Raw genomic sequence first — 27,611 nt, forward strand, 5'->3', positions numbered from 1 at the left:
TAAGGCTTACTATGTAAATACCTCAATAACATAAAAAAATTCATAAGAATAACAAAAATTAACATACATCATTCAATTCTTATAATTTCTTTAGGCAAGCCAACTAAATATTGTATTTTTAACCAATCACCCCATATCATTAGTTCCTTAATACAAACATGAATGGGTTAAGTTGAAGATAGTGTAATAACAGAAACAAAATAGATGATGTTTCTAAATCACATATTAAAAGCGTAGTTTTCTTATTCTGTATTCAGAAGATAATTGCAAAACCCATCTGTGTAATTAAACATATTGTAGTCATTCCATTTTCAAAGTCAGCTGATGTTCAAGCAGGCATTTTGCTTTCATTGTCCTTTGAAGTCAAATTCTGTTGTCAGAAAGCTTACAAATCTGCAATACATCATTCTATATAGTATGAGCTAATATGGATATTTAAAAGTATTTATGATGTACAGGTAATGAAAAAGAAGAAGAAAATACTGTAATAAATTTGATCTTCCATATATCTTGTCATACTACAGTTAGTCAGATATAGTTACTAGACTACTTCTAGTAAGATAGAATCCAAAAAGTATAGTCTTACTGAAAGAGGCAGAATCACTTAAAAATTAGTGACAATTTTCCATGATACTCTACTAGATAGTAGTACTCTCTTTATAATTTAATTAACTGCAAATTTTCCCTGAAACAAAGAAAGCACTGTCTCTAAATTCTCTATAAAATGTACGTATTTGAAACACTTCTGAGCAATAGGTATCTAAAATAGTCTGGGGCTAAGTATAGACACTAATAACAGATGTCAAACAGAAGGATCTATATTCTGAAATTCTAACACTGGAGTAAGAAGCCAAAATACAGTTTACTTCAAATAGACTCTTCCAACAGAAAGATATATGAGAAAAGAGGAGAGGCTCCTTTCTATAGTTAGAAAAGTAGAAAGATATATGAGAAAAGAGGAGAGGCTCCTTTTTATAGTTAGAAAAGTAAACACTGCTGAAGTCTGGGTGCCTTAAGGGTATTATTTTGTCCACTATTCTAAGGCTGTGATATTTTTGTCTTCATAGAAAGGAAACTCAGTATAGTTTTGCTCTCTGTCAAACTTAAAATGTAGTAAGATTTGATTGCTTATAATTTATTCTGTTAGGTCTGAAAAATCTATATTTTTACAACAGTTTTCTAGGTGGTTTTGAGAGTAAATCCCATTTCCAATTTCATGTTTATCTTCAATCCTGTCAAACCAGTTTTGACATAAATTTTTCAGATCTTTGGAGACACAAAAATTTGCATGGCCAATGAAGTACAAGAAAGAGACTACTGATTAAATCAAGCAGAGTCCTGCAAATGATTTTTTAATGCAACTACAGAATTTCCTGTCTGTGGCACTACAGAATGAAGTTCAGAATCTTTGCACTAAAGAGGTAGCTACTTGCAATTAGAAAAAGAATATGAAATTTGAAGTTATCGAATACATGCAAATACTCTCTCCCAACTTCCACATTTTTCTTAAACACTATTCTTTTCTATTATGAATTAATGATAGCTTGATGCTTTTAAAGAAGCTGGATCATATCAGATATGTTCCAAGAAGTTTTTAAAATAATGACAGTAAAGATATAAAATAGAACAGTAGCATTATGATGTTTAAAGAGCTGTGACGAGTAAAGACTGTTTGCTACCTCGTTTTATTCAAGATCTCTAGAGAGTGAACTTTAGTTGAACTCAAATATCCAGATGGAAGAGGATGAGTTAATAGTAGCCTCTTGGGTTCTCCATTTTCAAAGGCTGGTTTGTAGAAGGTCCCTACAGTCCTATAGTTGTCCTCTAATATTAATTTGTAATATGGGTTTTGATCCATATAAATGAGTGAAGAGGAGGGAAGTAAGAATTACACCACTTCAATATTCAAAAGCACGCATACACACATGAATGGTCTAAAATGTAACTGTGATCACAAGAGGTCTTCAAGAATAACTGTAGAGATTACTAACTACATTAGTAAAGATCCTGAAATCAAGAATAAGGAAGAAAAAATATATTCCTCTTTACAAGAAAAAAAAAAGAATCTCAGCCAATAACCTAAGGCCAAGGAAATAATTTCACTAATATACATATTTTAACATGCTTTGATTCTAAAATATACCAAATTCCTAACAAAAAGTTATTTTAATCCAAACTAATGGTACTGGTTAAAAAAAAACACAAAGAAACATGTTACAAATAGCAACTATATCTGTAAACAGTGAATAAATACAATACTTTATTTTGGGAAAAAAGAGTTTTCTTGGAAGTAAGATTTAAATAGAAATAAATTTTAAGACAAATGTTAAATTTGAAAAGCCAACATGATTCTAAATAATAAATAATTACCTCTTTTTAAAAAAAATAATTATCTGTTGAATGGCCAAAACAATATGTTATTTTGGAATGTGTCCATTTCAATATATATTTATAGTGTCTAGGAGAGGACACTTCTTATTTGTAAGAAAAAATAGACATCACTAAGTTCACAGTGACTTAATTCCATGCTTAGTGTTTATTCAGGGAAGTAAGTGATCATTTGGCCAGAAGTATAAGCATGATTTACAGTAACATCTTCCCAAATCTAAGCTTAGAAATGTTCCTAAATCACTGGAAAATACTGGAAAGAATTTTACTTCTCTATGTTACTGTGCTATTTTCATATATGAGATGATGATAATTAATATTTTTTATAAACTATTAATACCAAACATGGAACTTAGTATATAGCTGAAAACCGAATTCTGTAGTCCAAAGGACCTTGTCCTGATAAATATTTAGAAAGACCTGAACTCAGATTTTATAGTTCTCATTCCTATTACTGTCAGTATATTGACTGTAAAGAGTGCCATTATCATATTTAATACATAAAATGAATTGCTTTTATCAATTCCTAGCCTTAGTTTCACTGACTTTAAAAATTTAAGTGTACAATTTTATAGAAAGCTGTTATTACTGTTTTTAAAATTTTATATTACAATAATTATTTACAACCAAATCATGTTCAACTCCATGTGCAATAAGACTGAACACTACCATCTACCTAAAATATGAAGGAATAAGCTCTCTTTAAAATCTATAAATAAGTTCAGGGTATACCTTTAGGGGGATAGGACTTGACATGCAAGGACACGAGTTCAATATTTAACACCATAAAATAATAAGAGCAATATTAATAAAAGTTACAAACAAAAAACAATATGTTATTTTGGACTGGGAAATGTCCATCAATAGGTTTTAAGTTATAGTTAGAAGAAAGAGGATCTGGTGTGTTATTATAAAGTAATGCACAGGTGTCTGCCATCTTCTTTATGGCGATTTTAGTTCCATTTCTATATTTAAATATCTACTTCACATATAACATCAAATAGCACATTTAATTTAATTAATTACCAAGAAAAAATGCATATGCATATTTCACAAATCTAGTATTCTCCACTTCAAATATTATCAAATGATCTTTTCCTTTTATGCTTAAAATACTAGTGACTATGTTTCTCATGGTGTTTTAGTAATCTAAATTTAAAGAGAACATATAATATTTAACTATCCAATGATAAATGGCTAATATGTTTGCCCTTAATGAAAAATTGAAGACAATTTTGTTTATAATAAGAGAAAATTTAAGGGGGAGACAAGAGGAGTGGTGCATGCTCTTAATCCCTGCAACTTGAAATCCCAGCAACTGAGGCAGGCACTCTGCAAATTTGGGGCCAGCCTGGGCAAGTTGTTGAAACCATGTCTCAAAAAATATAAAGGGAATTGTCCATGGAGAACTGAGGAAGGGGCCACATTGAGCTGAACACAGCTGGCAGATACAGGAACCGAGAACTTGATTTGGGGAAAACAGGGCTAGCTCAAATACACAGCACAGGCAGGCAGGCACCAGCCACGTGAAATAATTGGAGCCTAGCAAAATTTGGGGAAAATTAGGTATGAGAGTATTTTGCTCCGGGGAATACAAGTCAGGGAGGTTGGGTGTATCTGTGCTCAGAAGAGGCTGGAAAGGAAGCAGGTTAAGAATATGAATGGACAGGTGCATCCACGCTGGGAGAACCTGAGACACAGTAAAGAACACAGAACCACCTGCAGTGAGCCGAAAAGCCAGGCACAGTGGTGCACACCTGTAATTCCTGTGACTTGGGAGGCTGAGGCAGAAGGATCATGAGTTCAAAGCCAGCCTCGGCAACTTAGCAAGGAACTGCACAAATTAGTGAGATCCTTTCTTTAAATAAAATGGAAAAAATGGCTGGGGATTTGCTCTAGGTTCAATCTCCAGTACAAGAAAAAAAAACAAAAAAAAAAACCCAAAACCCTGAATTGGCAGGTTTGAGGTGTGATTGTACTTGGGAATGGACCCCAAGGGGCTGAGAAGATACCTGTGAGCAATGGAAGTGGCAAGCGGGAGGGAACTCCCTTGTCCTAGGAGTGGATCCTTGAGGAGGATCCTGGGGTATGGTCTCCCAGCACAGTTTGGCATCTGATGGGCTCTAAGGGTGCGTTGATTTAAATTCTTCAGAGAATTAGCTTCTCAATAAAGCACTTGGGGCCTCAGTAGACCTAAGCTCTACCCTGAGAGTGCCTCCTTCACTAACACTTCACAGAACCCAGCTGCAGCTTCACCCTGGAGAGGAGCTGAGAGCATTTCCCATCTGAAACTTCATCTTACTACCCAGAAGGGAAGCAAAGGTTTTTGAAGTCCAACAGGCATCTTGGTAAGCAACACAATAAAAAGAAAGGAGTTGACAATCCGTGTTCCCTAATCATGCACCAGTACATACCTTAAGAAGAAAGAGAAATGGAAAGAAAACCAGTTGGGCAAAGACAGTGAACATATATTCTCATTGACTTTTGTGTTCACCACAACAAAAATGACTCCATAGTTTTTCATCAAGATTCTTTCATTTTTCCTAGCATGCTGAATGAGTCATTGACATATATATATATATATATATATATATATATATATATATATATATATATATTTCTATTTTCTTATTTCTAGCATTTTCTGAAGGTAGTTATTTTTCTTTGCTCTGTCTGTTGAGAGAGTTTTTGATTATTTTGATTTTTTTGCATTGTCTTCTGTACCATTCTGTTCCCCTTGTTTCTCTTTCTCCCTTTTCTCTTGCTAACAGCCAAATTCTATTGTTCTTTCACTCTTATTTTAATTTTTTACTTCTATTTTTTCTCCTTGCTCCTCTAACTATCACATCCTACTCACTTTTGCACTTCCCACATTTACCTATTGAAACTGTGAACCCTTTCCAGCTCTTTCTCTTCATCTTTCCTCTTAATTAACTCTACTCTTGAAATCTTTCATCATTAATTGATTTATATAATGCCAGAGCACACCACTAATGCTTATAATAATAATTAATACTGTGGAAATCAAATATAATTTAAATAAAATGTTTGATTTTATGCCAGACACAATACATGATCACTTACTGTTATTACTGATAGAAATTGCTGATTCCACCAATTCTATTTATTGTGTCAATTAACATTATATATGTCATAATAGGAATTAAGTACTTAGTTTATTGATATACATTATTTACATAGATCATTACTATTATTTGGCTTCCTTTAATTTATGAAGTACTAGAGACCAACAGGTCACTACAGGTTTGTAGGGTAAAAGCTCTGCTCCTTCAGATCCATTCAGATAGATGGGTAGACACACAAACAATATAGAAAAGCATCCCTAACCATCCCAGTATGCCTCAAGAACAGACTCCATTGACATCACAATGGAGGAAATGTTAGAGAATGAGTTTAGAAAGTTCATGGGTAAGCCTATCCATGAGGTAAAATATGATATAAGTATAAAATCAAAGATAAAATACAAGAAATGAAAGATTACTTCAATATAGAGACAGAGATCCTGAAGATGAATCAATCAGAAATCCTCAAAATGAATAAATCAATAATCCAAATTAAAAATTCAATAGAAAACATCACCAATAGACTATATTACTTGGAAGACAGAGTTTTTGGCAATGAAGACAAAGCATATAATCTTGAAAATAAAGTTGATCATGAAGAAAAGATGTAAAGAGACCATGAACAGAATTTTCAAGAAATATAAGATAACCTGAAAATGCCAAATTTAAGTTTCATAGGGATAGATGAAGGTTCTGAAGTATAAAATAAAGGAATGTAAAATCTTTTCAATGAAATAATACCAGAAAATTTCCCAAACCTTAAGAATGAAATTGAAAATCAAATACTGGAGGCATGCAGGGCTCCCATTATATAAAATTACAACAGACCCACACCAACATGTATTATTATGAAAATGCCTAATATATAGAAAGAGGGCAGAATTTTAAAAGTGCCTAGAGAAAAATGACAGGTCACATTCAGAGGTTAACCCCTGAATTTCAGCTGATTTCTCAAACCAGACCCTAAAAACTAAGAGGTCTTGGAATAATATAAACCATCTCTGGAAAAAAATGGATGCCAACCAAGAATGTTATATCCAAAAAAATTAAGCTTCAGAATTAAAGATAAAACAAAAACCTTCCATGTTAATAAGAGTTAGAAGAATTCACAACTAAAAAGTTCATACTACAAAATAAACTCAACTAGCTGCACAAAACTCAACTCAATGTGAATCAAAACTTAGGCCCAGAACAGAGACCCCTGTACCTAATAGAAGAAAAAGTAGGCTCAAATCTTTACCATGTCAACTTAGGAACTGAATTCCTTAACAAGAATCCTAAAGTGCAAGAAGTAAAACTAAGAATCAATATATGGGATGGAGTCAAACTAAAAAGCTTCCTCTCAGCAAAGGAAACAATCAAGAACATACAGAATGAGAAAAATCTTTATCACATGCACCTTAAACACAGCACTAATCTCCAGGATATATAAAGGACTCAAAAACCTTAACACTGAAAAAACAAATAACCTAATCAATAAATGGGCCAAGGACCTGAACAGACTTCACATACAATTAATGAAAAAAAATATAAAAAAATGTTCAACATCTCTAGCAATTAGAGAAACGCAAATCAAAACTACTCTAAGATTTCCTCTCACTCCAGTCAGAATGGCAATTATCAATACAAGTAAAATAAATGTTGGTGAGGATGTGGGAAAAAGGTCCACTCATACATTCCTGGTGGGACTGAAAATTGATGCAACCATTATGGAAAGCAGTATAGAAATTCCTTAGAAAACTTGGAATAAAACCACCATTTGACCCAGCTATTCCATTCCTCAGTTTATACCTACAGGATGCTAATAATTGCCTACTATAGTAACATGGCCACGTGAATGTTTATAGCAGCTCAATTCATAATAACCAAACTATGGAACCAACCTAGATGCTATTCAATGGTTGAATGGATAAAGAAATTGTAGTATATATAAACAATGGAATATTACTCATCCTTAAAGAAGAATGAAATGATGGTATTTGCCAGCAAATAGTTGGAGCTGGATAATATCTTTCTAGGCAAAATGAGTCAATCCCCAAAACCAAAGGCCTAATGTTTTCTCTGATATACAGATGAAGAACAGAGGTACTTTGGATTAGGCAGAGGGGAGTGAAGGGAGGGGAGGGGGTATGTAGATAGGAAGGATGGTAGAATTAATCAGACATTATTATCCTATGTACATACATGATTACATGATCAGTGTGATTCTACATCATGTACAACTAGAAGAATGAGAAGTTATAATCCATTTATATATGATGTGGCAAAATGCATTCTACTGTCATGTATAACTAGTTAGAATTAAAAAATTTTAAAAAATATTTCATGAAGAAGAAATGGAAATTAAAAATGAAAACCACAAGAAGGAGAAAGTACACTGAAAAAAAATAGTCAACTAAAGGGAAATCTAATTAAACTTAAAAACAAGAAATAAATCAAAATGATAGGAAATAAATATCTTATAATAATAACATTGAATGTTAATGGACTCAATTCATCAATAAAAAAACAAAGGCTGGCAGACTGGATTAAAAAACAAGACCCAACCATACACTGTCTCCAAGTGACTTATCTCATAAGCAAAGAAATCCACAGACTGAAGGTGAAAGGATAGGAAAAAACATATCACTCATGGATCTTGTAACAAGCAGGAGTTTCTAATCTCATATCAGATAAAAGTAGACTTCAAGCCAAAATTAATCAGAAGAGACATAGAAGGCCAATTCATACTGCTTAAGGAAACTATACAACAACAGGAAATAATAATCCTGAATGTTAATGAAGCATCCAAACAATAAAGCATCTACATACATCAAACAAATCTTTCTCAATATTAAGAATCAAACAGACCACACCTCTCTCATCAATGGGCAGATCTTCCAAATAAAAACTTAATATGGAAGCTGCAGAACTAAAAAAAAAATACAATTAATAATTTAGACTTAACAGACATATATAGAGTATTTCATCCATCAATGACTGAATACATTTTCTTCTCAGCAGCACATAGAATGTTTTCTAAAATAGACCAGATAGTAGGCCACAAGCAACTCTTAGCAAATACACACACACACACACACACACACACACACACACACACAATACCATGCATTCTATCAGATCATAATGGAATGAAATTAGAAATCAATAATAAGATAAGAAATAGGTATTACAGTAATACCTGGAGACTAAATGATTCACTACAGAATGATGAATGGAGAGCAGAAGTTATCAGGAGTAAAATAAAAAAATATTTAGAAGCAAATGAGAATAGATGTATACAAGATATCAAAATTTCTGGGACACTATGAAGGTGGTTCTAAGAGGAAAGTTAATAGCATTGAGCTCATTCATTAAAAGAATAGAAAGATACCAAATAAATAATCTAACATTACACTTCAAGGCCTAGAAAAAGAAGAACAACCAACATCCAATCAGTAGAAGACAGGAAATAATTAATATCAGAGCCAAAATCAATGAAATTGAAGTTGAAAAAAAAATTTAAATCAACAAAACAAGTTTGTTCTTTTAAAGAATTAACAAAATTGATAAACCCTTAGACAAGCTAACTAAAATAAAGAAAGAAAAAACTTGAATTGTTAAAATCTGTGATGAAAAAAAAATATCACCACAGAGACTACTGAAATACAGAGGATAATCAGAACTGTTTTGAAAAATTATATTCCAATATGCTTGAAAGTACTACTAAATCCTAGAAAGTTACAACCCACCCAAATTGAAACAGAAGGGCATAGAAAATTTAAACAAAAATTTCACATAAGGAAAATCAGCTATCAAAAACTTATCAACAAAGAAAAGCCCAGGACTAGAAGGATTCTCAGAATAGTTCTACTAGACCTTTAAAGAACTAACACCAATCCTTCCCAAAGTATTCCATGAAATAAAAAGGAGGGAGCCCTTCCAAACATATTCTATGAAGCTTGCATCACCCTGACCAAAATCAGACAAAGACGCATCAAAGAAAGAAAAATTCAGATCAATATCCTTGATGAAGATGCAAAACGTCTTCATAAAATACTGGAAAACTGCATACAAAAACACATTAAGAACAGTGCACCATGATCAACTGTGTTTCATCCCAGGAATGTGAAATTGGTTCAATATAAGAAAACCAATAAACATAATTCATCACATAAACAGACAAGAATTGCATGATTATCTCAATAGATGCAAAAAAAGCATTTCACAAAATATAACAACCATTCATGTTTTAAACACTAGAAAACACAGAGATTGAAGGAACATACCTCAACCTTGTAAAAAACTATATACAACAAACCCAAGGACAACATCATTCTAAACGGAAAAAGACTGAAAGCGTTCCTTCTAAAAACAGAAACAAGATAGGGATGGCCTCTTTCACTGCTTCTATTCAATATTGTCTTTGAAATTCTAGTCAGAGTAATTAGGCAAAAGAATGAAATTAAAGGACAATGAATAGGAAAAGAAGAGTTCAAACTATTTCTGTTTGCTGAGAACATGATTCTATATTTAGAAGATCGAAAAACTCCACCAGAAAACTTCTAGAACATGAAATGAATTCAGCAAAGTAGTAGGATACAAAATTAATACAAATAAATCAATTGTGCTCCTATACACCAATGATGAATCAGCTGAAAGAGAAATTAGGAAAAACATCCCATTCACAATAGCCTCAAAACAAAACAAACAAACAAAAACCTTGGGAATCAATTTAACAAAAGAGGTGAAGGACCTTACAATAAAAATTACAGAACACTAAATAAAGAAATTGAGGAAGGCCTTAGAAGATAGAAAGACCCTTGCCCCATGTTCCTGGATAGGAAGAATTAATACTGTCAAAAGGAAACAATTAAGAGCATGAAGAGACAGCCAGCCTACAGAATGGGAGAAAATCTTTGCCACCTGTACCTCAGATACCGCATTAATCTCTAGGATTTATAAAGAACTCAAACAACTTAATGCCAAAACCCACAAATAACTCAAGCAATAAACAGATAAAGGAACTGAACAGGCATTTCACAGAAGAAAGACAAATGATTAACAAACAAATATATGAAAAAAATGTTAAATGTCTCTAGCAATTAGATAAATTTGCAAACCAAAACTACAGTGAGATTTCATCTCACTCCGATAAGAATGGCAGTGATCAAGAATACAAGTAACAATAAATGTTGGCAAGGATGAAGGAAAAAGGTTCATTCATACATTTTGGGTAGGACTGGAAATTGGTGCAACTGCTATAGAAAACAGTATGGAGATTCCTCAAAAAATTGGAATAAAACCACCTTTTGACCCAGCTATCCCACTCCTTAATATATATCCAAAGGAGTTAAAATCAGCATACTACAGTGACACAGCTATATTGATGTTTACAGCAACACAATTCACAATAGCTAGCTATGGGATCAACCTAGATGCCCATCAACAGATGAATGGATAACAACAATGTTATATTTACATACACAATTGAGCATTATTCAGCCATAAAGAAGAATAACTTCATGACAGTTGCAAGTAAATGGATGGATCTGGAGATGATCATACTAAGTGAAATAAGCCAGAGCCCAAAGCCAGATAAAATGTTTTTGCTGATATGTGGATGCTAACCTTACAATAAGCGGGGAGAAGGGAAGAATAAATATTGTGTAGATTAGACAAAGGGCAATGAAGAGAAGGGAGGAAAATAGGAAAAGGAAAGACAGTAGAATGAATTTGAAATGATTTTCCTATGTACTTTCATGAGTACACCATAGTGAATCCTACCATTGTATACATCTATAAGAATGAAAACCTAATTAGAATAGGATATATTCCATGCTTGTATAATTATATCAGAAGGAATTCTACTGTTACGCATAATTAAAAAGAATCAATAAAATAAAATTAAAAGGTATGGGAATGTAGCTCAGTGATAGAGCATCCCTGTATTCAATCTCAGTATCAAAAACATTTATAAGGGGGAATATTAATACATAGGATAGTATTCTGCAATAGTTTCTCAGATCATATTTGCCATAATTAACTTGTGGCTATGTGGCTGTAACTGTATCTTACTCTTAAGTTCTCAAAATTTCCTTATAAATATGGCCAAATCATTTGTGATAAAAATAAGATAAAAGTACATATAGCACACATGTACATGTACATATAGCATACAGTACCAGATTCTCTATTATAAACATTAGTTAGGAAAAATGGGATACATGTGTTTTTCTAAGAATCTTAATTAATTACAAATACATGTATCTTAATTCAAAAAAATTTTGCAAATTTTGCAACATAGGTTCTATTTTGCGGGTGCGATGCCAGGGATTGAACTCAGGGGCACTTGATCATTGAGCCACATCCCTAGCCCTATTTTGTATTTTCTTTAGAGACAGGATCTCACTGAGCTGCTTAGTGCCTTGCTTTTGCTAAGGCTGGCTTTGAACTCACAATCCTCCTGTCTCAGCCTCCGGAGCTGCTGGTATTACAGGCATGTGCTATGGTGCCAGGTACATAAGGTACTATTGAAGAAAGAGACCAGCAATCATTTCATTCACTATTTTCCCATCGCTTTTCTGGAGCTCTCTTTTTGGATTCAATAGAATCCTACTGGATAATTTTATAATTCACTATGAAGTAATAAACCTGACGTTATCTATACATTTTCTTGGAAGATTTTATAATTCATTATGTAACAGGAAACTAGAGTTGCCTATATATTGCTGATCAAGTTAATATATACATAAGACCAAGTCATTAGTAAATGAAATTGGTGACTACCTAAGTGATATATAACTGGGGCTTTGCAAAAATATTTGATTTACTCAAATGTCTACAATTCCCTATTGCAGATTGGTTCATCTTAAGATTGTATATACTTTAATTACAATAAGGAAGGTAGGATTTAAGTACTAGAAGTAATTTATAAATTATTATAAATTATTTTCTTAGTTTTTTAAAAATTAATGGCATGATTTGATAGGAAGAGGATGGAAAAACTTAGAAGACACAGAATGGATAGAAAAAGAATAAAAAAGGTAATATTGATCTAATGTCAATTTGAAAAGGCCCAGACCTTCTTATTTATATTAGGAATTTTATATGTAATATGAAGAGAGGTATTTCTGTTGAGGAAGATTTTATATATAACATAAATTTATATATTATACATAGACTAAATTGTAAAGAACATACCAACACAATGGAAATGTAACTGATGTGACACAGCAATCTGTATACGGGGTAAACATGGGAGTTCATAACCCACTTGAATCAATCTGTGAAATATGGTATATTAAGAACTATGTTCTCTCTCTCTCTCTCTCTCTCTCTCTCTCCTCTTTCACTCTCTCTTTAAAAAAAAAAAAAAAAAAAAAAAAAGAACTATGTAATGTTTTGAACAACCAACAATAAAATAATAAAAAAAAGAACATACCAACATATTTGAGTATAATTTTTAAAAGATAGCATATAAAATATTTAGAATAGTGCTTGTGAATAAAAACAGTGGTGATGATGCTAATGATGACAATACTTTCATAATTGTTATAAAACCAACTTTTAAGTTGATTGCATAAGCAGGAAAACAAAATGTTTGACTTGTTTTGTATTCTTGATAGTTTGGTTAAGTTTATCTCTAACATATTAAAATCCTCAAAGTGAAATTTTAAAATAGTTGTATCATATTTTGTCCAAATACTATAAAAAATAATTCATGACTCTTCTAAATAGTATGAGCAGAGGACAGAGAGCAAAAATATCTAAGCAGTTAGGGGAAGGATTCTGGATTAACATTCAGAGGAGCTATGCTCAATTCTTGATTGAACATTTTTAACTATGTGACTCTGAGAAAATCTTTTAATATCTCTGAACCTCATTTTCCCACATACTCTATCTTTAAGGAATATTACAAAGCTCCAAAGATAACATGTAAAATGATTTAAATATTATAGATTATTATAGATAGGTTATACATAGCTGCCATTTTTATACCTGTTTCTTACTATGACAAAATACCTGAGAAAAACATCTAAGGGGAATAAAGATTTTATTTTGGCTCATGGTTTCAATCATGATCATCTTTCTCCATTGCTATGGGCCTGTGGTGAGGCAGAGCATTCTGGTAGAGAGGATATGGTGAAGCTGCTCACATCATGGCAGCTAGAAAGTGGAAAGAGAATGACAGAGAGAAAGAAAGAGGTCAGAAATAAGATATACCCTTCAAGGGCATGCCCTCTAACCTACTTCCTCTAATTGAGCCCCACCTCCTACAATTTCCACTACCACCCAATAATCTATTCAATTATGAACCCACAAATGAATTAACCTATTGATGAGATCATAGCCATTATGATCCAATCATTTCCAAAAGCCCTACTTCTGAACATGGCTGCATTTGGGGGACCAAGTTGTCAACATATGAAACTTTGGGAGACATTTCAAATCCAAATTATAACAGGGAATTATAAAATTATCTAATAGGATTCAAAAATAGAATCTAAGAAAACTGTGGAAAAATAGCAAATGAAATTATTACTAGGCCTTTTATTGGTACTTTTCTTTAAAGTTTTCAATGTGTCATTGCTTTAAAATATGCATTTGTAATAGATTTGGATCCTTAAAAGTTATATTTGAAAACACTTATATCCATTTTTTATAATCATTAAAATTTTATTCAGGTGTATACCAAAGTTCTAAAAATATGGTTATAAAAACTTGATTTTTATCCTCATAAACTACAGAAAACAATGCAGCCTTTGACAGCTTACCCTAGAAAATGCATTCAAGTGTCAATAAAAACTGCACAGTGGAAAGCAGGTGGATAATTATCTATACTAACTTAGCCAGGACAACCTGAGCCAGGACAACTAACTTAGCTAGGACAACTTGTCTGGACCACTTTTCTCATCTTTTAAATAGCACAGTACTTAATTATGTCAAAATTTTCTCCCATTTCTGAAATTATTATATTACCTAGGAAATTCACTCTCCTTTAATTTTTTTTAAATCTGGAAATATAAAAAGCTGTTGCAACCCAGTCTCTAAACTAACAGCTGAAACAGGCATTTTAGAAACCTCTAGAACATGAAGTTAAGTTTCTAAGACATCTCTTTGTGTAGGAATAGGTTGAATAGTGCTACCACTGGTGTTCCAAGCTGTTCACACATTTTCTGTGACATTTTATCTCCTTCAAAGGAGACAAAGGGGCCGGGTGCAATGGCACACACTTGTAATCCCCATGGCTTGGGAGGCTGAGGCAGGAGGATGGCAAATTCAAAGCCAGCCTCAGCAAAAGCCAGGTGCTAAGGAGCTCAGTGGGATCCTATCTCTAAATAAAATACAAAATTGGGGCTAAGGATGTGTCTCAGTGGTCAAATGACCCTGAGTTCAATCCCTGGACACCCTCCATCACCGACAAAAAAAAAAAAAAAGAGAGACAAGGGTTTCTCCACTGATATAGTAAATGGATTTAGAAGTATTAAATTTAGAGTTATTTTTAAATCTAAATTTTCTTTTACATTCTTAAGTACCCCCATGATATACAAAGTAGCAAAAAAATTAAACTTTTTGAATGAGATGGATTATGCATAACAACAAAAGCAAAATGTATTCATATTTTAATGAGAACAAAAACACAAAATTAGATTATATTGCTCTATACTGAACTTCAAGAAAAAGGAATCAAGTTACCTGTCTTCCTTTAACACCCTTCTTTCCACAGATCCCAGGAATGCCCTATAATATAGAAAAGTCAAAATTTATATTTGCTGAATGAATTAAATACTACATATTTTTGTCAAATATCAATTAATGAAGTATGCCAAAGATAGAAATAAACTGTCAAGTAAACTAGTGTGAAAAGCTTCAATATATTCATTTAACTGAAGCAGCCCCTTTCCTTCTTCAAAATAGATATCTGATAGCATTTAGGAATTTACCCCATCCATACCTCCAAATGAGATCTTGACATATGCTGATGATAGTTATTTATTTGGAAGTAGGCACACTACCAATAATAGTACAACCAGACAAACAGGAAGATCTTATTTTCCTACCCAAAAAAGATGTACTCATCTGTCTCCCTATCTTTATATGGATATAAACAAAGGTAAATTAACCCTTACACTGGCAATCTTGCAATTATATGGGAAACTGGTCCTAGTGTAATGCCAACAACGGGAAAGGCAAGACAGAGAAGGCATCACTATGTTCGAGATCATCTTACACCTATATCCCACTTAACCTATGGAATTCTCGTCATGTGAGAGGCAGTGGAGTATACTCCTTACACAGTCAGATTTTAGAGCCAGAACATATAATACAAATCCTGGCTTTGCTCTTACTACCCGAATATATTTTAAGACAATTTACTTTCTCTGTATGTCTCATTTTCTTCATCTACAATGAGAGTAATAACAATATTCATCTTAGGTTTTGTGGGAATTAAAAGAATTACTTCATGTAAAGTATTTGAATTGCGTCTTATGTTATAGGCTGATCTGAAAATCAGCCCAGACTTACCCCATTTTGTTCAGATACCTCTGTGTAAAGTTGGCCTCCTTTCCACATGAGCCCACTTGCACAGAAGCAAACACCTCCAGCCCTACCTACTTACACCCTGACCACAATATCTTTGCTCCATGGGACTAATGCAAAATTGTTTTTCTGAGAATGTAATTTCTGAGAATATGACTATATGACTCTATTTTTGTAATTTTCCATTTGTATGAAATGTACTTTGTGATTATGATTGCGTCTCCTGCCACCCTTTCTTTGTGATTTTAGGCCTTATAAGTATATTCCTACCTCCAGCTGGGGTCGAGGGTTGCAGAACTGCTTGGTTCTCTGCACTCTGAACCCCAGTAGGAAATAAAGCTTTTATCTTTACCTTCAAAGAGCCTGGAGAATTGTTTGCAAATTTGGGAATAGTGCCTTAATATTTACATCTACTGTTGTCACTTATTAGAATTTCCCTATTTTTAAGACAGTTTTTTTTTTTGAGTTATCTATTACATGCTGTCTAAAGCATCCTACCTGATATAATCACTGAGTCATGTAGTCACCTATAAGCCTCATACTAAGAAATCTATTAAAGCCAGGCAACGCAGCACATGCCTATAGTTCCAGCTATTCCCAAGGCTGACACAAGAGGATTGCTCCAGCCTAGGAGTTCTAGACTACTCTGGGAAACAGAGCAAGACCCTTTCTCAAAGGAGAGGAAAGGATAAGAAAAGAAAATTTATACCATAGCCATGTCCTTGGGTTTGATTGTACATACAGATATGTTGGAAGATATCATTGGCTTAAATAATTCATTCACTTTCAAGTCAAGTGTTTCCTGAATACTCATGTCTCATTGATTACCAAAAAAGAGTTTATAGGTGAACAAGAAGACTCATTTTGTTAGAACTTTATGTATCTTTACAAAACACAGTGAGGTTTTTTTTTTAAGGAAAAAAATGGATATTATAATTTTCAAAGGTTGATTTTCCTAAATTATAGCAGGAAGGCTAACAACAATGCAGACAAAATCAAACAAGCATTTTCCACACATATGTGTATATGTATTTCACATACCATATGCATGGGGGTGTGCATGTGTGTGCACATGTGTGTTTATAATACCAATTTCCAAAAAAGGGATATTTCTTTCTGTTTTCAGAGAAGACTATTTTTTTCTGCTTTTCTGTACTTAAGTGTTTTACTTAATAAAAACACCCAGTTTGCTCTATCATTTATGTCTTAATGAGTTCTGATGTAACCAAATAATATTAGGATATGATTGACAGAATATGATGAAATGTCTTTATGTGTGTTGAGACATGACTTCATACAAAACGAGGGAGTGTGATGACAGTATTGTGCCTGTTGATGGCCTGTGTCAACACTGGGCTTAAGATCCTTCAATACAAGATAACAACATTTTGCAAGAATATACAATTCTTGTTTATTAAATCATTTATTAGAAATACATTCATGCAAAAAGATCAGAAAAGGACTATATCATAAGCAAAAGAATTATTAAAAATGTAAACTGAATATACTCCTTTGGGTGGAGAAGCAGTAGTTCAATTCTTTGCATAATGAATGGGAGATACCTTCTATTAGTGTGCTGTATCACATAAAGTTTAAGTGTCTTAGCTGCAATATTATGCTGAAGACATTTTTCACCATTGAAAGAAATGACTTGTCGAACCAGCGGCCACCATCTTGGAGAGCTGAAGTATCCACCGCCACTCTCCGACAGATTGCAACAACAAACAGGTGTGTGTCACCCAGCTCAGCCCCCATACATAGGGGTATTTCGCTTAAAATCTCTCCTAGACTTTCAGGGGGAGGGACTATCAGAGTGAGCCTGCATAAAGACTAAAGGAGAGCTAGAGGCACCTGACCCTCAACCCCCCCCTCCCATCAGCGGCCAAAACAAAACCTGTCTAGCCAGCGCTGGGGGAGGGGCAAGCAGAAAAAATCAAAACCATAGAGTGCCGGGGATCCCAAAAGCCAACGGTGTGACCCCGGAGATCCAGGCTGTCTGATACGCGCGGCCTTCCCTGAGGCTACAGAAGGTGTGGCGCCCCAGAGAAGGGGTTAACCAGTCAGCAGGGAATTAAGTGGCTGAGACACGGTGGTATCCCACCAGCCAAGCCCAAGCCCGCACTGACCCCCGGGCTGAGTTCGGGATTGCTGACAGGGACGGAAGTGGTACAGCCCCACCCCCCACAAGGGACACTCCACTAAGGTAACCAGCGGCCACCATCTTGGAGAGCTGAAGTATCCACCGCCACTCTCCGACAGATTGCAACAACAAACAGGTGTGTGTCACCCAGCTCAGCCCCCATACATAGGGGTATTTCGCTTAAAATCTCTCCTAGACTTTCAGGGGGAGGGACTATCAGAGTGAGCCTGCATAAAGACTAAAGGAGAGCTAGAGGCACCTGACCCTCAACCCCCCCCTCCCATCAACGGCCAAAACAAAACCTGTCTAGCCAGCGCTGGGGGAGGGGCAAGCAGAAAAAATCAAAACCATAGAGTGCCAGGGATCCCAAAAGCCAACGGTGTGACCCCGGAGATCCAGGCTGTCTGATACGCGCGGCCTGCCCCGAGGCTACAGAAGGCGTGGCGCCCCAGAGAAGGGGTTAACCAGTCAGCAGGGAATTAAGTGGCTGCGACACGGTGGTATCCCACCAGCCAAGCCCAAGCCCGCACTGACCCCCGGGCTGAGTTCGGGATTGCTGACGGGGACGGAAGCGGTACAGCCCCACCCCCCACAAGGGACACTCCACTAAGGTAACCAGCGGCCACCATCTTGGAGAGCGGAAGTATCCACCGCCACTCTCTGACAGATTGCAACAACAAAACAGGCACAGAGTACAGTTTGAACTGCCGAGAATCATCACTGAGGGCAAATCTGCTCTAGCAGGAGAAACCAAGGCTAGCAGGAGAAACCAGGAGCCTAGAGGCAAGGCCCTCGTGACTGGGCAGCGGTAAACTGCAGGCCCGCCGGCGACAGTTCACCCACTGCCCGCGTAACTGGGCGGTAGGAGAACGCCCTCCCGCTGGTGACGGATCACCTGCCCGCGGCCTGTGATACTGGGCGGCTGGAGTCTACCCGCCTGCCACGACCGGGAGCTGAAACCACACAGAGACAGTCCAGTCACACCCCCCATTAGGGCACCCCGGCAAGGAGACTGGGGCCCGTCATAGCAGAGTAGTGTCGTCACTGGAGCTCGAACGTCGGAATTCCTTCCCAGCGGAATCCACGTTAGCAGTCATACTTCAACAACACAAAGGAGAGACATCAGAGTAATACAGAAACAAAACAAATCTATAGAGGAGAGCAGAAACACGACAATCAAAAAGAGCTGGAAAGTAACGTGGACAACATGAGAAAACAAGGGAAAAAAGGATTACAAACAATGCAAGACTACTCAATTCTACAGGAGGAAATAGAAACTTCAGAAACAGGTATAGGGAAAGAACTCAAGGCATACCTAACTCGAATGGAAAGGAATATTAGAGAAGACATGAGACAGCAAGTCCAAGAAATAAAAATATATTTTGAAAATGAATTAAACAAACAAATTCAAATGGCAAAGAACGAGCTCTACCAGGAGATAGAGATCTTAAAAAAAAATCAAACAATAATCCTAGAATTACAGGAAACTATAAACCAAATTAAAAACTCAAACGAGAATATTACAAATAGACTTGATCAAGTAGAAGTCAGAACATCAGATAACGAAGACAAGGTTTATCAACTTGAAAAGAATATAGTCAACACAGAAAAGATGCTTAAATCCCATGAGCAATCTATTCAAGAGATATGGGATGTCATAAAAAAACCAAATCTGAGAGTCATAGGGATAGAAGAAGGCACAGAGATTCAAACCAAAGGAATGGACAGCATATTAAATGAAATAATTCTAGAAAACTTCCCAGAGATGAAAGATGGAATGGATTGCCAAATCCTGGAAGCCTACAGGACCCCAAACATTCAAAACCATAATAGACCAACCCCAAGACATATAATTATGAAGATAGCCAACGTACAGAACAAGGAGAGAATATTAAAAGCTACGAGAGAAAAGAGGCAGATTACTTTCAGGGGTAAACCAATTAGGTTAACGACAGATTTCTCATCACAAACTTTGAAAGCGAGAAGATCCTGGAATAATGTATTTCAAACGCTGAAAAATAATGGATTCCAACCAAGAATACTATATCCAGCAAAATTGAGCTTCAAATTTGACAATGAAATTAAAATCTTTCACGATAAACAAAAGCTAAAAGAATTTGCAGCAAAAAAACCAGCTCTGCAAAGCATTTTGAACAAAACACTACAAGAAGAGGATGTGAAAAATAGTGCCCAAAACTAACAGCAGGAAGTATCTCAGTAAAGGGGGAGGAAAATAACCAAAAAGCAAAACTAACCAAACTAAAATAAATAAATAAAGAAGCATGACTGGAAATACAAATCATATCTCAATTGTAACCTTAAATGTTAATGGCCTAAACTCACCAATCAAGAGACATAGGCTAGTAACCTGGATCAAAAAAACAAATCCAACAATATGCTGCCTTCAGGAGACTCATATGATAGGAAAAGACATACACAGGCTGAAGGTAAAAGGTTGGGAAAAATCATACCACTCACATGGCCCTCGGAAGCAAGCAGGAGTGGCCATACTCATATCGAATAAAATCAACTTCAAACCTAAGTTAATCAAGAAGGATAAAGAAGGTCACTATATACTGTTAAAAGGAACCATCCACCAACAAGACATAACAATCATCAATTTGTATGCACCCAACAATGGAGCTGCAACGTTCATAAAACAAACTCTCCTCAAGTTCAAGAGTCAAATAGACCACAACACAATAATTATGGGTGACTTCAACACACTGCTCTCACCATTAGACAGATCCTCTAGACAAAAACTGAATAAAGAAACTATAAAACTCAACAGCACAATCAATAACCTAGACTTAACCGACATATATAGAATACATCAACCATCATCAAGTGGATACACGTTCTTCTCAGCAGCACATGGATCCTACTCAAAGACAGACCATATATTATGCCATAAGACAACTCTTAGTAAATATAAAGGCGTGGAGATAATACCATGCACCATATCTGACCATAATGGAATGAAATTGGAAATCAATGATAAAAGAAGGAAGGAAAAATCCTACATCACATGGAAAATGAACAATATGTTATTGAATGATCAATGGGTTATAGAAGACATAAAGGAGGAGATGAAAAAATTCTTAGAGTCAAATGATAACACAGACACAACATACCGGAATTTATGGGACACAATGAAAGCAGTTTTAAGAGGGAAATTCATTTCTTGGAGTTCTTACCTCAAAAAAAGAAAAAAACCAACAAATAAATGAACTCACACAACACCTCAAAAATCTAGAAAAGGAAGAGCAAAACAACAGCAAATGTAGTAGAAGACAAGAAATAATTAAAATTAGAGCAGAAATCAACGAAATTGAAACAAAAGAAACCATTGAAAAAATAGATAAAACTAAAAGTTGGTTCTTTGAAAAAATAAATAAGATAGACAAGCCCTTAGCCATGCTAACGAAAAGAAGAAGAGAGAGAACTCAAATTACTAACATACGGGATGAAAAAGGCAATATCACAACAGACACTACAGAAATACAGAAGATAATTAGAAAGTATTTTGAAACCCTATATTCCAATAAAATAGAAGATAACGAAGATATCGATAAATTTCTTAAGGCATATGAATTGCCCAGATTGAGACAGGAAGACACACACAATTTAAACAGACCAATAACAAAAGAAGAAATAGAAGAAGCCATCAAAAGACTACCAACTAAGAAAAGCCCTGGACCAGATGGGTATACAGCGGAGTTCTACAAAACCTTCAAAGAAGAATTAATACCAATACTTTTCAAGCTATTCCAAGAAATAGAAAAAGAAGGAGCTCTTCCAAATTCATTCTATGAAGCCAACATCACTTTGATCCCAAAACCAGACAAAGATACTTCAAAGAAAGAAAACTACAGACCAATATCTCTAATGAACTTGGATGCAAAAATTCTCAATAAAATTCTGGCGAATCGAATACAAAAACATATTAGAAAACTTGTGTACCATGATCAAGTAGGATTCATTCCTGGGATGCAAGGATGGTTCAATATACGGAAATCAATAAATGCTATTCACCACATCAATAGACTTAAAGACAAGAACCACATGATCATCTCGATGGATGCAGAAAAAGCATTTGACAAAGTACAGCATCCCTTTATGTTCAAAACACTAGAAAAACTAGGGATAACAGGAACTTACCTCAACATTGTAAAAGCTATCTATGCTAAGCCTCAGGCTAGCATCATTCTGAATGGAGAAAAATTGAAGGCATTCTCTCTAAAATCTGGAACAAGACAGGGATGCCCTCTATCACCACTTCTATTCAATCTAGTTCTTGAAGTACTAGCCAGAGCAATTAGACAGACAAAAGAAATTAAAGGCATAAATTAGGAAAAGAAGAAATTAAACTATCGCTATTTGCGGATGACATGATAATATACTTAACAGACCCAAAAGAGTCTACAAAGAAGCTGCTAGAGTTAATAAATGAATTCAGCAAAGTGGCAGGTTATAAAATCAACACGCATAAATCAAAGGCATTCCTATATATCAGCAACAAAACTTCTGAAATGGAAATAAGGAAAACCACTCCATTCACAATATCCTCAAAGAAAATAAGATACTTGGGAATCAACCTAACAAAAGAGGTGAAAGATTTATACAATGAAAACTACAGAACCCTAAAGAGAGAGATAGCAGAAGATCTCAGAAGATGGAAAAATGTACCCTGTTCATGGATAGGCAGAACTAACATCATCAAAATGGCGATATTACCCAAAGTTCTCTATAGGTTTAATGCGATGCCAATCAAAATACCAACGGCATTTCTTGTAGAAATAGACAAAGCAATCATGAAATTCATATGGAAAAACAAAAGACCCAGAATAGCAAAAGCAATTCTAAGCAGGAAGTGTGAATCTGGAGGTATAGCGATACCAGAGGTCAAACTGTACTACAAAGCAATAGTAACAAAAACAGCATGGTACTGGTACCAAAACAGGTGGGTGGACCAATGGTACAGAATAGAAGACACAGAGACTAATCCACAAAGTTACAACTATCTTATATTTGATAAAGGGGCTAAAAGCATGCAATGGAGGAAGGATAGCATCTTCAACAAATGGTGCTGGGAAAATTGGAAATCCATATGCAACAAAATGAAATTGAATCCCTTTCTCTCGCCATCCACAAAAATTAACTCAAAATGGATCAGGGAGCTAGATATCAAATCAGAGACACTGTGTCTGATAAAAGAAAAAGTTGGCTACGATCTACAAATTGTGGGGTCCGGCTCCAAATTCCTTAATAGGACACCCATAGCCCAAGAGTTAACAACAAGAATAAACAAATGGGACTTACTTAAACTAAAAAGTTTTTTCTCAGCAAGAGAAACAATAAAAGAGGTAAACAGAGAGCCTACATCCTGGGAACAAATCTTTACTCCCCACACCTCCGATAGAGCCCTAATATCCAGAATGTACAAAGAACTCAAAAAATTAAACAATAAGAGAACAAATAACCCAATTAACAAATGGGCCAAGGACCTCAACAGACACTTCTCAGAGGAGGACATACAATCAATCAACAAGTTCATGAAAAAATGCTCACCATCTCTAGCAATCAGAGAAATGCAAATCAAAACCACCCTAAGATACCATCTCACTCCAGTAAGATTGGCAGCCATTATGAAGTCAAACAACAACAAGTGTTGGCGGGGATGTGGGGAAAAAGGTACACTTGTACACTGCTGGTGGGGCTGCAAAATGGTGAGGCCAATTTGGAAAGCAGTATGGAGATTCCTGGGAAAGCTGGGAATGGAACCACCATTTGACCCAGCTATTGCACTTCTCGGACTATTCCCTGAGGACCTTAAAAGAGCGCACTATAGGGATACGGCTGCATCAATGATTATAGCGGCACAATTCACAATAGCTAGACTGTGGAACCAACCTAGATGCCCTTCAATAGATGAATGGATAAAAAAAATGTGGCATCTATACACAATGGAGTATTATGCAGCACTAAGAAATGACAAAATCATAGAATTTGCAGGGAAATGGATGGCATTAGAGCAGATTATGCTAAGTGAAGCTAGCCAAGCCCTAAAAAACAAATGCCAAATGTCTGCTTTGATATAAAGAGAACAACTAAGAACAGAACAGGAAGGAAGAGCATGTGGAAAAGACTACAGTAAACAAAGACGAATGGGGGGAGAGAAACGGAGAGAGAAGGGAAAGCATATGGAAATGGTAGGAGACCTTCAAGGATACAAAAAATTATAAGAGGCTATGAGGGGCAAGGGGGAGGGAAAAAAAGGGAGAGAATTGAATAACAGCAGGGGAGGTAGAGAGGGAAGATGGGAGGGGAGGGGAGGGGAGGGGGGATAGTAGGGGATAGGAAAGGTAGCAGAATACAACAGACACTAATATGGCATTATGTAAAAATGTGAATATGTAACAGATGTGATTCTGCAATCTATATTTGGGGTGAAAATGGGAGTTCAAAACACAATTTGAGTCTAATGTATGAAAGATGATATATCATGAGCTATGTAATGCTTTAAATAATCAATAAAAAATTAAAAAAAAAAAGAAATGACTTGTCATGTTCATCAAGGGAAAATTGTCATTTCATCTCACCAAAGACTGGACAAATTATCTTTACAGTATATTTAAACTCTTAATATTATTACTTCTATGCAGGGCATGCACATGTAATTACCAGAAAATGTGAGGTAATTCACTCACTCAAAAACAATATATTTGAAAATATATTTAGCTAAGAATAACTTGTATCACTTTCAGTTGCAAAAAACACTTTCTAGAAATAAAAATTCTGTTCTGAACTGCATTCTTACCATGATAGAGTTAAAAGCTAAATACTGAATATGATTCTGTAGTTTAAAATTTTGTAACAATATTCTAATATCATTTAATTTTATTTTTTCAATCCACAGAGTAAAAATGAAGAAATACAAATAATTGGACTGAATATAACCCTGAAAACTAGATATAATGAAGTTTCACTGTCAAAACTCACTATCTTGATTGTTTTTAGTATAACAGACCAGTTTACAAATATTCTATCTTTATTCAGAAGCAACTCTAATTGCTCTTTCTTGGAGCAATCCTCCAATGATTAAATTAAACATATATATGTCTCCTAAGACTTAATTCTTTACTACATATTATACTACAAAATATACTTGTTAACAACTTATATTCAAATTAAACACTAACAAATTATAAAAATTTCATAATTAGATATTTTAATATGTATTTTTTTAAATCATATTTAAAATATCTACATATGTTCATATAATGTTACTTCCTTATAAAAATCAATAAAGATTTAAGAAAATGTAATTATATTCTTGCAGGTGATGGTGGGTTTTCTTAAATCTGAATGCTCTCTCAGTAAGATTATCTTATATATATATATATAAATAATTTGTTGTATATCATCATTAGTAAATAGCATTAGAAATAAAATTTGAAAACTTACTCTTTCTCCTTCAGGTCCAACTTGTCCTGCTTCTCCAGGAGAGCCAATGAAACCCTTAAAACATGAAAATAATATTTGTATTATTTCATCTCAATATTTACTCCATTAAGATTTCTAAACAGAAGTACTTTCAATTTTACTTATAGTAGTATAGAAGAGTAAGATTTAAAGGTATTAAAGTATAAATAATTTTCTCTCAGTTGCTTTTCTTCCAAAAATTACAGGTCAATCTTTACATTAAAAAAATGTAGAAAACTGAAGACACGGCAGTTAATAAAAATAAAAAGACCAAATTCTTTCCTCCACTGAATTTTATGGTGGGCAGGGAGAAAAAAATACATACACACACACACACACACACACACACACACATACATATACTAAAATGTAAAGTAGAAGGTAGGTATCAAAAGACTGTAAGAAGAGGCAGAAGAGATCCATTATAATATGAAAGGAGGTAAGGCAATCAAGGAAGGATTCAAAGGAGGCTGGCACTTGAGATTGGTCTACAATATAAGTAAAATCTTGATAAGTACAGGATGATGACAGCAGAGGATTGCTCCAAGAAAGAGGGTCTTTGTTAATGGTAATAAACACAGTGTTTATAAATGATAACTGATTGATTTTTTTTTGTGTGTAATGCTTCAAAAAAGACAAGGAACCATTCTGACCTCATGAAGTTTTTAATGTGGTTTGAGAAACAAAGGATACATATAAATAACAACACAAGATACTATGTTCTAACATATCTTAGTTATACCTGTAGCAGATAGTCTATTTCATCAATTTTATAATGTATACTGTAGGTAGTTTGCAGCTAGATTAAATAGTATTAAATGTCAAGATAAAAATTTATGACTTTATATTTTAGATAAATGGAAGCTAAGGACTTTGTGAGAGTAGTGCACTAAGGTCAAAAAGTATTTCTAAAATATTAATCTGTTCATTAACACAGAATGTATCCAGGACAAGAAACACTTATTGTAGGAAAACCTGTTAGAATGCTCTTGCTCTTTCTATGGTCCATGTTTGAAGAATTAAGTGTTTAGATTACTGATTCAACTAGCATTATTTTAACATCCATTGTGTGCCAGGTGCTGGGACTTTAAATAAGAATGTGAGGCCTGGGGTTGTGGCTCAGTGGCAGAGTGCTTGCCTCGCACATGTGAGGTACTGGGTTTGATCCTTAGCACCACATAAAAATAAAAATTAAAAAATAAAGATATTTTTAAAAAGAATGTGAAAATAATTACCCTCAAAAAAGAGTATAATACAAATAAATAATTATAATATCATGATAATTGTGACATGATTATGTAACAGGTGATATGATAAATACAAGACACAATGAAAACTATGGAAGCAGAATGGCCAGCTCTGCCTAAAGAGAAAATTAAGGTTGTTTTATTGAGGAGGCAACATTTGAGCTGAGTCTTGAAGAAATGGAAAGGTATGGCTAATATAATATGCTATCAGTCAAAATACTGGAATGAAATGACACAGCGTGTATAATGACTTGCAACTAGTTAGTTCTATGTGGTTAGTGGACAAGAGGTTAGATTGGAAAAGGTAACAATGGTCCATCAGGAAAGGTCTTTTATATATGACAGAGAATTTGGAATTTATACTGTGAGTAATTAAAAAATAGATATGGTTTTTGTCTAAACAAAATGCAGTTTTTAAAAGTCATTTGGATTTCAGTGGTCAACAGATCTTATCTGTTTTTAAGGATCAAGGCAAAGATGACTTTAAGGTTTATGGCTGGATTAATCCCCAAATGGTAAGCACTGAAGAAACATAAAAAGCAAACAAGGAAGGTGGTTTTGTAGAAAAGATGAGTTTTGTTAGTCACTTTGAGTTTGTGGTCATGCTGGAACATAAGTGTAATTATCTTAACAGAAAATTAGAGACATGGGACTCATAAAAAGAGTCCATAGAGATTTAAAAGATTTGAAGGACAAATATGTCTGAAGCCTAGAAGGTAGATTAGAGCTCCGAGGAGAAAACAA

The 27,611-nt window shown here is 34.7% G+C and overlaps 1 protein-coding gene across 1 annotated transcript in view; it reads right to left on the bottom strand.

Annotated features, from left to right (window-relative positions):
* Positions 1-27,611, bottom strand: part of LOC308655526 (uncharacterized protein) — a gene marked incomplete at both ends in the record, with an annotated part of 166,739 nt that overhangs the window by 50,130 nt on the left and 88,998 nt on the right. Inside the window, 2 exons of the mRNA XM_081305605.1 lie at positions 15,150-15,194; positions 25,603-25,656. Coding sequence (XP_081161731.1) covers positions 15,150-15,194; positions 25,603-25,656 — 99 coding nt within the window. The remainder of the gene's footprint in view (positions 1-15,149; positions 15,195-25,602; positions 25,657-27,611) is intronic.

Source organism: Spermophilus citellus (genome assembly GCF_964194105.1).
Source record: "Spermophilus citellus genome assembly, chromosome: 9".
NCBI classification, from domain to species: Eukaryota; Metazoa; Chordata; class Mammalia; order Rodentia; family Sciuridae; genus Spermophilus; species Spermophilus citellus.